The 12,348-nt window shown below is 45.9% G+C and overlaps 1 protein-coding gene across 3 annotated transcripts in view; it reads left to right on the forward strand.

The window, feature by feature from the left end:
- The window catches only part of MOCOS (molybdenum cofactor sulfurase), a 1,795,153-nt gene that overhangs the window by 1,425,045 nt on the left and 357,760 nt on the right, over positions 1–12,348 (forward strand). For all 3 annotated transcript variants that reach the window (XM_040432351.1, XM_040432352.1, XM_040432353.1), the window contains exons 12-13: positions 1,472–1,577; positions 1,792–1,930. In XM_040432351.1, coding sequence (XP_040288285.1) covers positions 1,472–1,577; positions 1,792–1,930 — 245 coding nt within the window. The remainder of the gene's footprint in view (positions 1–1,471; positions 1,578–1,791; positions 1,931–12,348) is intronic.

The following is a 12,348-nucleotide window of genomic DNA, read 5'->3' on the forward strand; positions in this document are numbered from 1 at the left end:
CAGCGGTCCTCCTACGTCCTCATCCTCAAACATAAGTGGTTGGGCATTAGTGTACTCAATCTCTTCCACTTCTGGAATAGGTGGATGGCCCATGGAAACCACGCCAGCAGAGTTATCAAAAAGCATAAGTGACTACTGCATGACTTGAGGCTCAGACTGCTTGGCTGATGTGCAAGGGGTTGAGGTGAAAGACGGATGTCCATGGGCCACTGCTGCCAATTCTACCCTTTCTGTAGGGGACCGGGTGGGAGACAATGTGAAGGAACTGGAGGCACTCTCAGCCATCCAATATGCTACTGTCTCTACTTGTTCTGGCCTCACCATTCGTAGAGTGGTATTCGGGCCTACAAAATGACAAAGAATGTCCTGTCACCTGCTTGCACCAGAGGAAGGTGTTTCATATGGGCATGTAGCTGGCACAGATCGACAACATCCTCTCCCTATAGCAGGAGCTTCACCAACACCAATACCAGCAGCACCGCGGCCACAGCCCCTATTTGATGCTCTTCTCGTTTATTTATGGTCATCCACCAAAGTGTCTAACAGACGAACAATTGTATTTCTGTGTCACGGATGCAAATGAAGTGTTTTGTACCGCAAAAAATGGCTATAGGTCACCGACAGAATTAACAGACAGATTAACTATTGTATTTCCGTCCTAATGCCAATTGCCTCAGAAGAAGCAAATGCTCGTTCATCTGGTGATCCAGATGTTTTCACAGGTTAAAAAATCATTGTTTGCCGGTGGAAGATTGTGGTGTCTAATCACGATCTGCTGCCCTCAAACAATGATCCAATATAGGAAAGAGTGATGGTATAATGATCGCTCCTCCCTATGCTGAGGAGGAGATCGCTGCATGTAATAGTAGCGGTCCCCTTCGCTAGCGAGCAGATGATTGTCGGGAAATCGGGCTGTATGATACAGCCTTAAAGGGGTTCTGCAGTTTTTTTAAACTGAATATCTATCATCTGGATAGATCATCAGCATCTGATCGGCGAGAGTCCGACACCCGGGACCCCTGCAGATCAGCTGTCTGAGAAAGCAGTGGCACTGGCAGTAGCACCGCGGCCTTCTCGCTGTTTACCGCAGGCCCAGTGACGTCACGACTAGTATCAATGGCCTGGGCGGGGCTAAGCTCTGTTCACTTGAATGGAGCTTAGCCCCACCCAGGCCATTGATACTAGTCGTGACATCACTGGGCCTGCGGCAAACAGCGAGAACGCCGCGGCAGGGGCCTGTCGGACCCCCGCCGATCAGATGCTGATGGTCTATCCAGAGGATAGATCATCAGTTTAAAAAAACTGCAGAACCCCTTTAAGGCAACTGCAGAGTTGTCAATAGTCCGAAATTTGCATGAGCTGTCCTTAATTTCCAGAGACAGGTAACTATCCATTATAAAGATACATTTATTTATATACTATATGTTACCACAACATGTGTTCCAGTTCTCATAGCTATGTTTCTTCTCAGGACCTGTGGATGCAAGTTCACCTTCACTTTCTTTAGTGAATGAAGCCCAGTACCTTCTGATAAACACAGCAAGCATTTTCCACCTAAGTCAACAAATACCATTCAGGTATGATGGGATTTTTTAAAAATTGTATGACAAGGATGTTTTTCATGATTTGATTGATTTCAGATAAAAGTAATGCAAAGGTAATGCGGAGTGCCCTTTTTTGTATGCGATTTTATAATCCAATATCACATTTAAAGTCTGCAATAAAATCTGTGAAATTGACATTACTTTCATTTTATCTCCTTATAATTGATCCATATTGCTTTTATTTTAGAGAGTACACAGACCCTGCAGATAGATTTCAATATGATCAAATGACTCAACGCTTCCGAGCCAATTTAGTTGTTGACAGCAAAATACCTTTTCAAGAGGAGGAGTGGAATGAGCTCTTCATTGATTGTTTACACTTCAAGGTACAATGATTGCTATTATTATTATTATTATTATTATTATCATTATTATTTGTTTTATCAAGATTACTATTCACTCACAGAGCTGAATATTTTTATTATGCTAATAACATATACCAATGTATATGTCATGTTTTTCTTTTTCTGTGTTACTACTATTTAATTCAGCGGTAGATAATTAACGTCACTTGCTAGCTGGTTTTTGATACCTAAACTTAATTATATAGAAATCACAGTGGAATATTTTCCACAGTATATACATAATTAGAAAGAGAAACAGCTGCAAGTCATAAATGCCCATGAAGTATCAATAGTCTGGATTTACAATTGAGGAAGTAAAAAGACAGATATTCAAAATAATGAGATAAAAGGAGAGATGCACCAAAAAGCTTAGGCTTGTTTTACATTTGCTTCAAACAGATCCAGCAGGTTGTTCCAGCTGGAAACAGCCTGCCAGATCCGTGAATACGGGGCGCAACCGTGCGTTGCCAAGAAACCACCTGGCCCCATTCACTATAATGGGGACCCGCGGAGATCCAGCCACTCTCCGACAAATATACAGAGGAGCAACCAGACAAATACCGCTGCATGCAGCAGTATTTCCCGGGTAGCAGCCGAATCTCTGCCATTCCCCATTATAGTGAATGGGGCTGGACGGTATCTTGCCAAATGTGCAAAGAGTGACACAATAGGCACATGGTGCTACTCTTGCTAGGATTATAGACCCTAGTGTAGGAACTAGTCAGCCAGTCTTGTATTTGAGCAATATTAAAGGGGTTGTCCTGCTACTTATATTGATGACCCATTGTCAGGATAGGTCATCAATATCTGATCGGTGGGGTATGACACCTGACACCCTCGCCAATCAGCTGTTTGAAGAGAAGGTGGTGCTCCATGTGAGAGCTGCTTCCTGTTAATTACACTGCATGTCATCTCAGAAGTGCAGTGTAATCACAAGTACTTGCTTCATTCACTTAAATGGAGCGAGTAATTGTAATTACACTACACTGCTGTTCCACAGGAGATGAAGCATAGTGTAATGAAGATGAAACAGCTTCTCTTCAAACAGCTGATCAATGGGGGTGCCAGATCTCTTAACCCCGCCGATCAGATATTGATGACCTATCCTAAAGATAGGTCATCATTATAAATAGCAGGACAACCCCTTTGAGTGCAGATAAGAGATGAGCAAACCTTTTGAGAATCAGTTCATTTCAGGTTTGCCAAATTTTTTATACAGTTTGCTTTGGACCCGAATGGATTCTACCCGAAGCAAAGTGGCTTCTATTACCCTGTAAATTGGTATATAACACCCTCTAGTCTCCTAGGGCTCAGAATTTTTAGGAAAAGATGTTGGGCGAGATTTATCTAACTGGTTTAAAGTAGAACTAGCTTAGTTGCCCATAGCAACCAATCAGATTTCACCTTAAATTTTTCACAGCTCCTTTGGAAAATAAAAGGTGGAATCTGAATGGTTGCTATGGGCAACTAAGCTAGTTCTACTTTACACCAGTTTAATAAATCTTCCCCATTATCTTTTTGTAAATTTTTTATGAGTTTTTGCTTTTTCTCTTCTTCCTCCTCTCTCCCTAAGCTCTTGAACACAATGACAATGATTGCAAATAATGGTCAAAGTGACACTGATATACATAGCTATGGAGAAATGCATCTTTAATGCATTTCACAAACAGTGTGTTTCGAAACACACCGTGCCATTGCATGTGTTATGCTTTTTCATATTACAAAGCATACAAAAACAGTCCTTTATCAAGGGTAGATGGTTTTTAAACATACACGGTGATACAGTGTATGGTGAAAAAAACTGTGGCTTGTTGGGAGACCAAGCGTCCAAAAATATGCCTTAATGGGGTCAGAATGCATACCCATTTGAAATGCACATGCCAAGAGTCTCACCATACTGCCTGGACCAGAGCCCAGAAAAATAAAATTTTGGCAAAGGCATGGAAGTGCTCCACATTTACCACAAATAAGGGGTAAGGCATCAACTGAACCTTCAGTGACTAGGCCAGGTGGGACTTTAGCTTGCACTTAAGCTAAGTAAGTGGTAAGGCAGCAATTGAACCTTCAGCTTGCACATAAGCTAATTGTTAATAGTCTCATGGTCACACATTCCCTTATGGATGTCTCACAATAGAGCAGAGGACAAGGAGAAAGCGTAGTATAAGCAGGAGAAGAAGCAGCTGATGATGACAAGGACACTGTACTGCTTGGAGATGCAATCTGGCTACCTTCCACAAAGAAGACCAGGAGAAGGAGAACAGATTTGTTATGTTTGAAAATGCTAGCCATTTCTATTTTCCCACAGGATCTGGTGATGCTGTGTCATGTGCTCCAATAGAGCTCTGGTACCTACAGTATGTTTGTGTTTAGACACCCACACCTTATTTTAATCATGCAGATCTTACACATGGCTATGGTTTTGTGTGCCAGCCTTGTGGAGAAAAAATGCCTTACGGGAGTTGCCCGTACAGAGCTAGAGGCAGCTGAGCTTGACTTAGTTTATGTTTTGAGCCTGCACCCACATTATCAGTGGCATCACCAGTTCCAGAACTTACCACAAAAGAAGCAGATCTAACCCTGCCAGTTCTTTTTGAGATTTTGGCCTTACATTGCCTCCACTCTTTATTACCACAGAGGTCACCACCCTTCTTTTCTGATGTCTCCTCCTCCTCAGCAACACGATCTGGCTCCCAGGTCCTGTCTAATACACAGACTGATATTTCATGGTGAGCTACTTGTACTCCCTCCTGATTCCCTGCTTTGTATTTACCCAGAGTGTCACTACCGCCATCACAGCTATGCTCGGTATCCCCCAACTCCCCTGGAACTTCCGCCTCCTGGTAGTCCAAATGCCGATTGCTCTCACACAAGTCATCAACAGGTAGACTCTCTAGACTCTCTGCCAGTGAGAGGTGGGGTTTAGTTGCCCACCTCTCACTTGTAGCTCTCAAAGAAGGTGTCCCACTAAGAGGGGGCAATGAAGACTGAGAAGATGCCACTGAAAGGCTTCTGTGGGGCTGCAAGGAGAAGGAGGAATGCTATGACCCCTGGCTCCAAAGCACAGTGTCAGACTCATACGTGTCCTTCACGTCATCCTGCTGTGGCTATCCTCATTAGTAATGTAGCACCTATCCAAAGCCAGGGACAACTGTGGCCTACTACTACTATTACTACTTTTGGCCAGATAGCTGCTGCTCCTACTACCCATATTTTTGCTCTGGGTGTTTCGTTTTAAACCCTTCTGTTTTATAGACATATTGAGGCCTAATGTAAACCTCATGATTTTCCTAAATGAAAAGTCACAGGCGTGGTACACAGTCACACAAATTATGAAATGGTAAAAGCAAAATTGCAAGCATGTTTTCTGTAACATAAAGGCAAAGCTGCAATTAAATGTCCTTTCCCTTCTACAAACACAGTGAATACTGCTATTGACAGTTTACTGCAGTATTGATGCTGGTTAGATTTCTGCCTTCTATTTAATTTACATATAAAAAGGCAGATTTGGAAGATCTTTCCCTACTGTAAAACACATGAAGCAAACTTGTAATGCAGTTATTCTCCCCTCTGCCCTCACAACAATATATGTAGAAAAGGCCAGTTTAATCAGCTGTGCGATCAGCTGTGTTTCTGCCCAGAGTGCTGCACAGAGCTGGATTGCAGTTCCTGCTCCTGCAGTCTAGCAGTAGCAGAAAGGGTTCCAGGCTGTCAGTGACCCCAAAGGCCTTTCAGTGTTTCAAATATATGAAAAATAAGTTTAAAAAAAAAGTAAAAAAAAATTGAAGACACAATAAAAAAAGTTATAAAATACAAATAAAAGAAAACAAAATAGAAAAAAGTGCAAAATAAAAAAGTGTCGGTGTCCCCCAAAAGTCTTTTTGTAGCAGAAATATATAAAAAAATAAGTTAAAAAAGTAAAAAAATTATAAAATATATGACACCCACACAACCAAAACCATCACCATTATTATCCCATTCACGTGAAACTATACATATTATATAACAAAACGAACAACACAGAATAGGCAACTAATTATAATAATTTGCATATTTAAAGAATGAGCTATAGTTTGAAAAAATGACTTTAAACATATTTTGTAGTTTCCCCCAAATAAAACAAAAAATATAATAAAAAGCCCTATGTACCATGTAATAAAAAGTTGAAAAAAGTTATTTAGGTAGTCCAACATATAAAAATGTTACAAGCGTTTGAACCACTAAACTGCTAAATCACAAAAAAGTGTCTGGTAATTAAAGGTAACCTGTCACCTAAAAAATGCCTCCCAAACCACCAGCATTACCTTAAAGTAGCCAGCAGTATGTTCCTAAAGATCCTTTTCTTCCTCTGGCCAGATGCATCAAAATCTTGAAAAACGAACTTTAATCCCCTGCACGCGCTATGTAACAGCAGAGTTTGAAGTCAAGGGGGCAGCAACCTCCTCACTTCAAGTCAGGATAACCACAGCCCCTTTCCCTGCTCCTTTACCTCTGATTGACAGCCGCACATGTGAATGTCTGATGCACACTCACACTCAGCCGGCTTTGCTGAACAGCCGAAAACTATCGGCTGTCAATCAAAAGCGAAGGGGCAGGGAAAGGGGGCGTGGTTATCTTGACTTGAAGTGACTTCAAACTCTGCTGTTACATAGTGCGTGCAGGGGATTAAGTTTGTTTTTCAGGATTTTGGTGCATCTGGCCGGAGAAAGAAAAGGATCTTTAGGAACATACTGCTGGCTACTTTAAGGTAATGCTGGTGGTTTGGGAGGCGTTTTTTAGGTGACAGGTTCCCTTTAAGGCCTTTTCAGGCCTGGTCATTAAAGGGTTAATGAGTAAGCGCTTTCCTCGCTAGTAAGGGAAAGTGCTTACTGGTTATTGCAAGGCACCCATAACTTGGGGCAGTAGATGGTATTAACCAGTTAGCACTGTCATTTGCAGTGAAGGAAAGCACTCATTTATGCATAGGAGGCAGGAAGGAAATGTCACAACTTAAAGAGGCTCTGTTACCTGGTTCCAGCATACCCTAATAGTCATATAGCCACATAAGGCTCTTAACACTGATAAAAAACATACCTTTCATTCCCTTATCTGAGGTATTTTTTAGCCTTAAAAATGACTTTTATAAATATTTAAATGAGCAACTGGAGCACTTAGAGGCTGGGTTATGTCTTCCAAGCACTGCTTCTGCCACACCCCCAGGAATGATACCACCGCCCTGCATGTTCTAATAACGTCCTCAATGCATTTGACTGGCAGCGCTAGACTCACTGATCTAGCGCTGAGATCCAACATGTGCGCACTTCCATGCGCACTCAACTGTTTCCATTCTTCTGGGCAAGTCTGGGCAAGACTAGTACACACGTGCCGTCACGTCACTGCACCCGGAAGTGGTGGCGCACATGCACTAGAAGATAAGGACACGCCCAGAAGAACGGGAACAGTTGAGTGTGCACGCACCGTCATACATGCGAGTGCGCAGGTGCTGGATCTCAGCGCTAGACCAGTGAGTCTAGCACTGACAGTCAAATGCATTGGGGGCGTTATTAGAACATGCAGGTGGTATCATTCCTGGGGGCGTGGCAGAAGCAGTGCTCGAAAAGGCATAACCCAGCCTCCGAGTTCTCCAGTTGCTCATTTAAATATTTATAAAATGGACTTCAGATAAGGGAAGGAAAGGTATGTTTATTATCAGTGTTAAGAGCTCTACATGGCTATATGACTATTAGGGTATGCTGGAACTAGGTGACAGAGCCTCTTTAAAGGGGTTTCCCAGTAAAATGATTTTTTAACAAGTTCCTGCAGCATGGTTCTTGAATAGAGTTGAGCGAACACCTGGATGTTCGGGTTCGAGAATTTCGGCCGAACTTCCCGGAAATGTTCGGGTTCGGGATCCGAACCCGACCCAAACTTCGTCCCGAACCCGAACCCCATTGAAGTCAATGGGGACCCGAACTTTTCGGCACTAAAAAGGCTGTTAAACAGCCCAGGAAAGAGCTAGAGGGCTGCAAAAGGCAGCAACATGTAGGTAAATCCCCTGCAAACAAATGTGGATAGGGAAATGAATTAAAATAAAAATAAAATATATAAAAATAAACTAATATCAATTGGAGAGAGGTCCCATAGCAGAGAATCTGGCTTCACGTCAGCAGAGAATCAGTCTTCATGCCATAGCAGAGAATCTGGCTTCACGTAACCCACCACTGTAACAGTCCATTGTCATATATTTAGGCCCCGGGTACCCAGGCAGAGGAGAGAGGTCCCGTAACAGAGAATCTGGCTTCATGTCAGCACAGAATCAGTCTTCATGTCATAGCAGAGAATCAGGCTTCACGTCACCCACCACTGGAACAGGCCACTGTCACACATTTAGGCCCTGGCACCCAGACAGAGGAGAGAAGTCCCGTAACAGAGAATCTGGCTTCATGTCAGCACAGAATCAGTCTTCATGTCATAGCAGAGAATCAGGCTTCACGTCACCCACCACTGGAACAGGCCACTGTCACATATTTAGGCCCAGGCACCCAGGCAGAGGAGAGAGGTCCCATAACAGAGATTCAGGCTTCATGTCAGCAGAGAATCAGTCTTCATGTCATAGCAGAGAATAAGGCTTCACGTCACCCACCACTGGAACAGGCCACTGTCACATATTTAGGCCCAGGCACCCAGGCAGAGGAGAGAGGTCCCATAACAGAGATTCATGCTTCCTGTCAGCAGAGAATCAGTCTTCATGTCATAGCAGAGAATCAGGCTTCACGTCACCCACCACTGGACTAGGCCACTGTCACATATTTAGGCCCAGGCACCCAGGCAGAGGAGAGAGGTCCCATAACCGAGATTCAGGCTTCATGTCAGCAGAGAATCAGTCTTCATGTCAAAGCAGAGAATCAGGCTTCACGTCACCCACCACTGGAACAGGCCACTGTCACATATTTAGGCCCAGGCACCGAGGCAGAGGAGAGAGGTCCCGTAACAGAGATTCAGGCTTCATGTCAGCAGAGAATCAGTCTTCATGTCATAGCAGAGAATCAGGCTTCACGTCACCCACCACTGGAACAGGCCACTGTCACATATTTAGGCCCAGGCACCCAGGCAGAGGAGAGAGGTCCCATAACAGAGATTCAGGCTTCATGTCAGCAGAGAATCAGTCTTCATGTCATAGCAGAGAATCAGGCTTCACGTCACCCACCACTGGAACAGGCCACTGTCACATATTTAGGCCCAGGCACCCAGGCAGAGGAGAGAGGTCCCATAACAGAGATTCAGGATTCATGTCAGCAGAGAATCAGTCTTCATGTCATAGCAAAGAATCAGGCTTCACGTCACCCACCACTGGAACAGGCCACTGTCACATATTTAGCCCCAGGCACCCAGGCAGAGGAGAGAGGTCCCATAACAGAGATTCAGGCTTCATGTCAGCACAGAATCAGTCTTCATGTCATAGCAGAGAATCAGGCTTCACGTCACCCACCACTGGAACAGGCCACTGTCACACATTTAGGCCCTAGCACCCAGACAGAGGAGAGAAGTCCCGTAACAGAGAATCTGGCTTCATGTCAGCACAGAATCAGTCTTCATGTCATAGCAGAGAATCAGGCTTCACGTCACCCACCACTGGAACAGGCCACTGTCACATATTTAGGCCCAGGCACCCAGGCAGAGGAGAGAGGTCCCATAACAGAGATTCAGGCTTCATGTCAGCAGAGAATCAGTCTTCATGTCATAGCAGAGAATCAGGCTTCACGTCACCCACCACTGGAACAGGCCACTGTCACATATTTAGGCCCAGGCACCCAGGCAGAGGAGAGAGGTCCCATAACAGAGATTCAGGCTTCATGTCAGCAGAGAATCAGTCTTCATGTCATAGCAGAGAATCAGGCTTCACGTCACCCACCACTGGAACAGGCCACTGTCACATATTTAGGCCCAGGCACCCAGGCAGAGGAGAGAGGTCCCGTAACAGAGATTCAGGCTTCATGTCAGCAGAGAATCAGTCTTCATGTCATAGCAGAGAATCAGGCTTCACGTCACCCACCACTGGAACAGGCCACTGTCACATATTTAGGCCCCGGCACCCAGACAGAGGAGAGAGGTCCCGTAACAGAGAATCTGGCTTCATGTGAGCACAGAATCAGTCTTCATGTCATAGCAGAGAATCAGGCTTCACGTCACCCACCACTGGAACAGGCCACTGTCACACATTTAGGCCCTGGCACCCAGACAGAGGAGAGAGGTCCCGTAACAGAGAATCTGGCTTCATGTCAGCACAGAATCAGTCTTCATGTCATAGCAAAGAATCAGGCTTCACGTCACCCACCACTGGAACAGGCCACTGTCACATATTTAGGCCCTGGCACCCAGACAGAGGAGAAAGGTCCCGTAACAGAGAATCTGGCTTCATGTCAGCACAGAATCAGTCTTCATGTCATAGCAGAGAATCAGGCTTCACGTCACCCACCACTGGAACAGGCCACTGTCACATATTTAGGCCCAGGCACCCAGGCAGAGGAGAGAGGTCCCATAACAGAGATTCAGGCTTCATGTCAGCAGAGAATTAGTCTTCATGTCATAGCAGAGAATCAGGCTTCACGTCACCCACCACTGGACTAGGCCACTGTCACATATTTAGGCCCCGGCACCCAGACAGAGGAGTGAGGTCCCGTAACAGAGAATCTGGCTTCATGTGAGCACAGAATCAGTCTTCATGTCATAGCAGAGAATCAGGCTTCACGTCACCCACCACTGGAACAGGCCACTGTCACAAATTTAGGCCCAGGCACCCAGGCAGAGGAGAGGGGTCGCGTAACAGAGAATCTGGCTTCATGTCAGCACAGAATCAGTCTTCATGTCATAGCAGAGAATCAGGCTTCACGTCACCCACCACTGGAACAGGCCACTGTCACACAGACAGAGGAGAGGTTCATTCAACTTTGGGTTGCCCCGCAATATAATGGTAAAATGAAAATAAAAATAGGATTGAATGAGGAAGTGCCCTGAAGTACAATAATATATTGTTAAGGGGAGGTAGTTAATGTCTAATCTGAACAAGGGATGGACAGGTCCTGTGGGATCCATGCCTGGTTCATTTTTATGAACTTCAGCTTGTCCACATTGGCTGTAGACAGGCGGCTGCGTTTGTCTGTAATGACGCCCCCTGCTGTGCTGAATACACGTTCAGACAGAACGCTGGCCGCCGGGCAGGCCAGCACCTCCAAGGCATAAAAGGCTAGCTCTGGCCACGTGGACAATTTGGAGACCCAGAAGTTGAATGGGGCCGAACCATCAGTCAGTACGTGGAGGGGTGTGCACAGGTACTGTTCCAACATGTTAGTGAAATGTTGCCTCCTGCTAACACGTTCCGTATCAGGTGGTGGTGCAGTTAGCTGTGGCGTGGTGACAAAACTTTTCCACATCTCTGCCATGCTAACCCTGCCCTCAGAGGAGCTGGCCGTGACACAGCTGCGTTGGCGACCTCTTGCTCCTCCTCTGCCTTCGCCTTGGGCTTCCACTGGTTCCCCTGTGACATTTGGGAATGCTCTCAGTAGCGCGTCTACCAACGTGCGCTTGTACTCGCGCATCTTCCTATCACGCTCCAGTGTAGGAAGTAAGGTGGGCACATTGTCTTTGTACCGAGGATCCAGCAGGGTGGCAACCCAGTAGTCCGCACACGTTAAAATGTGGGCAACTCTGCTGTCGTTGCGCAGGCACTGCAGCATGTATTCGCTCATGTGTGCCAGGCTGCCCAGAGGTAAGGACAAGCTGTCCTCTGTGGGAGGCGTATCGTCATCGTCCTGTGTTTCCCCCCAGCCACGCACCAGTGATGGGCCCGAGCTGCTTTGGGTGCCACCCCGCTGTGAACATGCTTCATCCTCATCCTCCTCCACCTCCTCCTCATCCTCGTCCTCCTCGTCCTCCAGTAGTGGGCCCTGTCTGGCCACATTTGTACCTGGCCTCTGGTGTTGCAAAAAACCTCCCTCTGAGTCACTTCGAAGACACTGGCCTGAAAGTGCTAAAAATGACCCCTCTTCCTCCTCTTTCTCCTGGGCCACCTCCTCTTCCATCATCGCCCTAAGTGTTTTCTCAAGGAGACATAGAAGTGGTATTGTAACGCTGATAACGGCATCATCGCCACTGGCCATGTTGGTGGAGTACTCGAAACAGCGCAGCAGGGCACACAGGTCTCGCATGGAGGCCCAGTCATTGGTGGTGAAGTGGTGCTGTTCCGCAGTGCGACTGACCCGTGCGTGCTGCAGCTGAAACTCCACTATGGCCTGCTGCTGCTCGCACAGTCTGTCCAGCATGTGCAAGGTGGAGTTCCACCTGGTGGGCACATCGCATATGAGGCGGTGAGTGGGAAGGCCGAAGTTACGCTGTAGCGCAGACAGGCGTGCAGCAGCAGGGTGTGA

This window comes from Bufo bufo, chromosome 5, assembly GCF_905171765.1.
Source record: "Bufo bufo chromosome 5, aBufBuf1.1, whole genome shotgun sequence".
Lineage (NCBI taxonomy): Eukaryota > Metazoa > Chordata > Amphibia > Anura > Bufonidae > Bufo > Bufo bufo.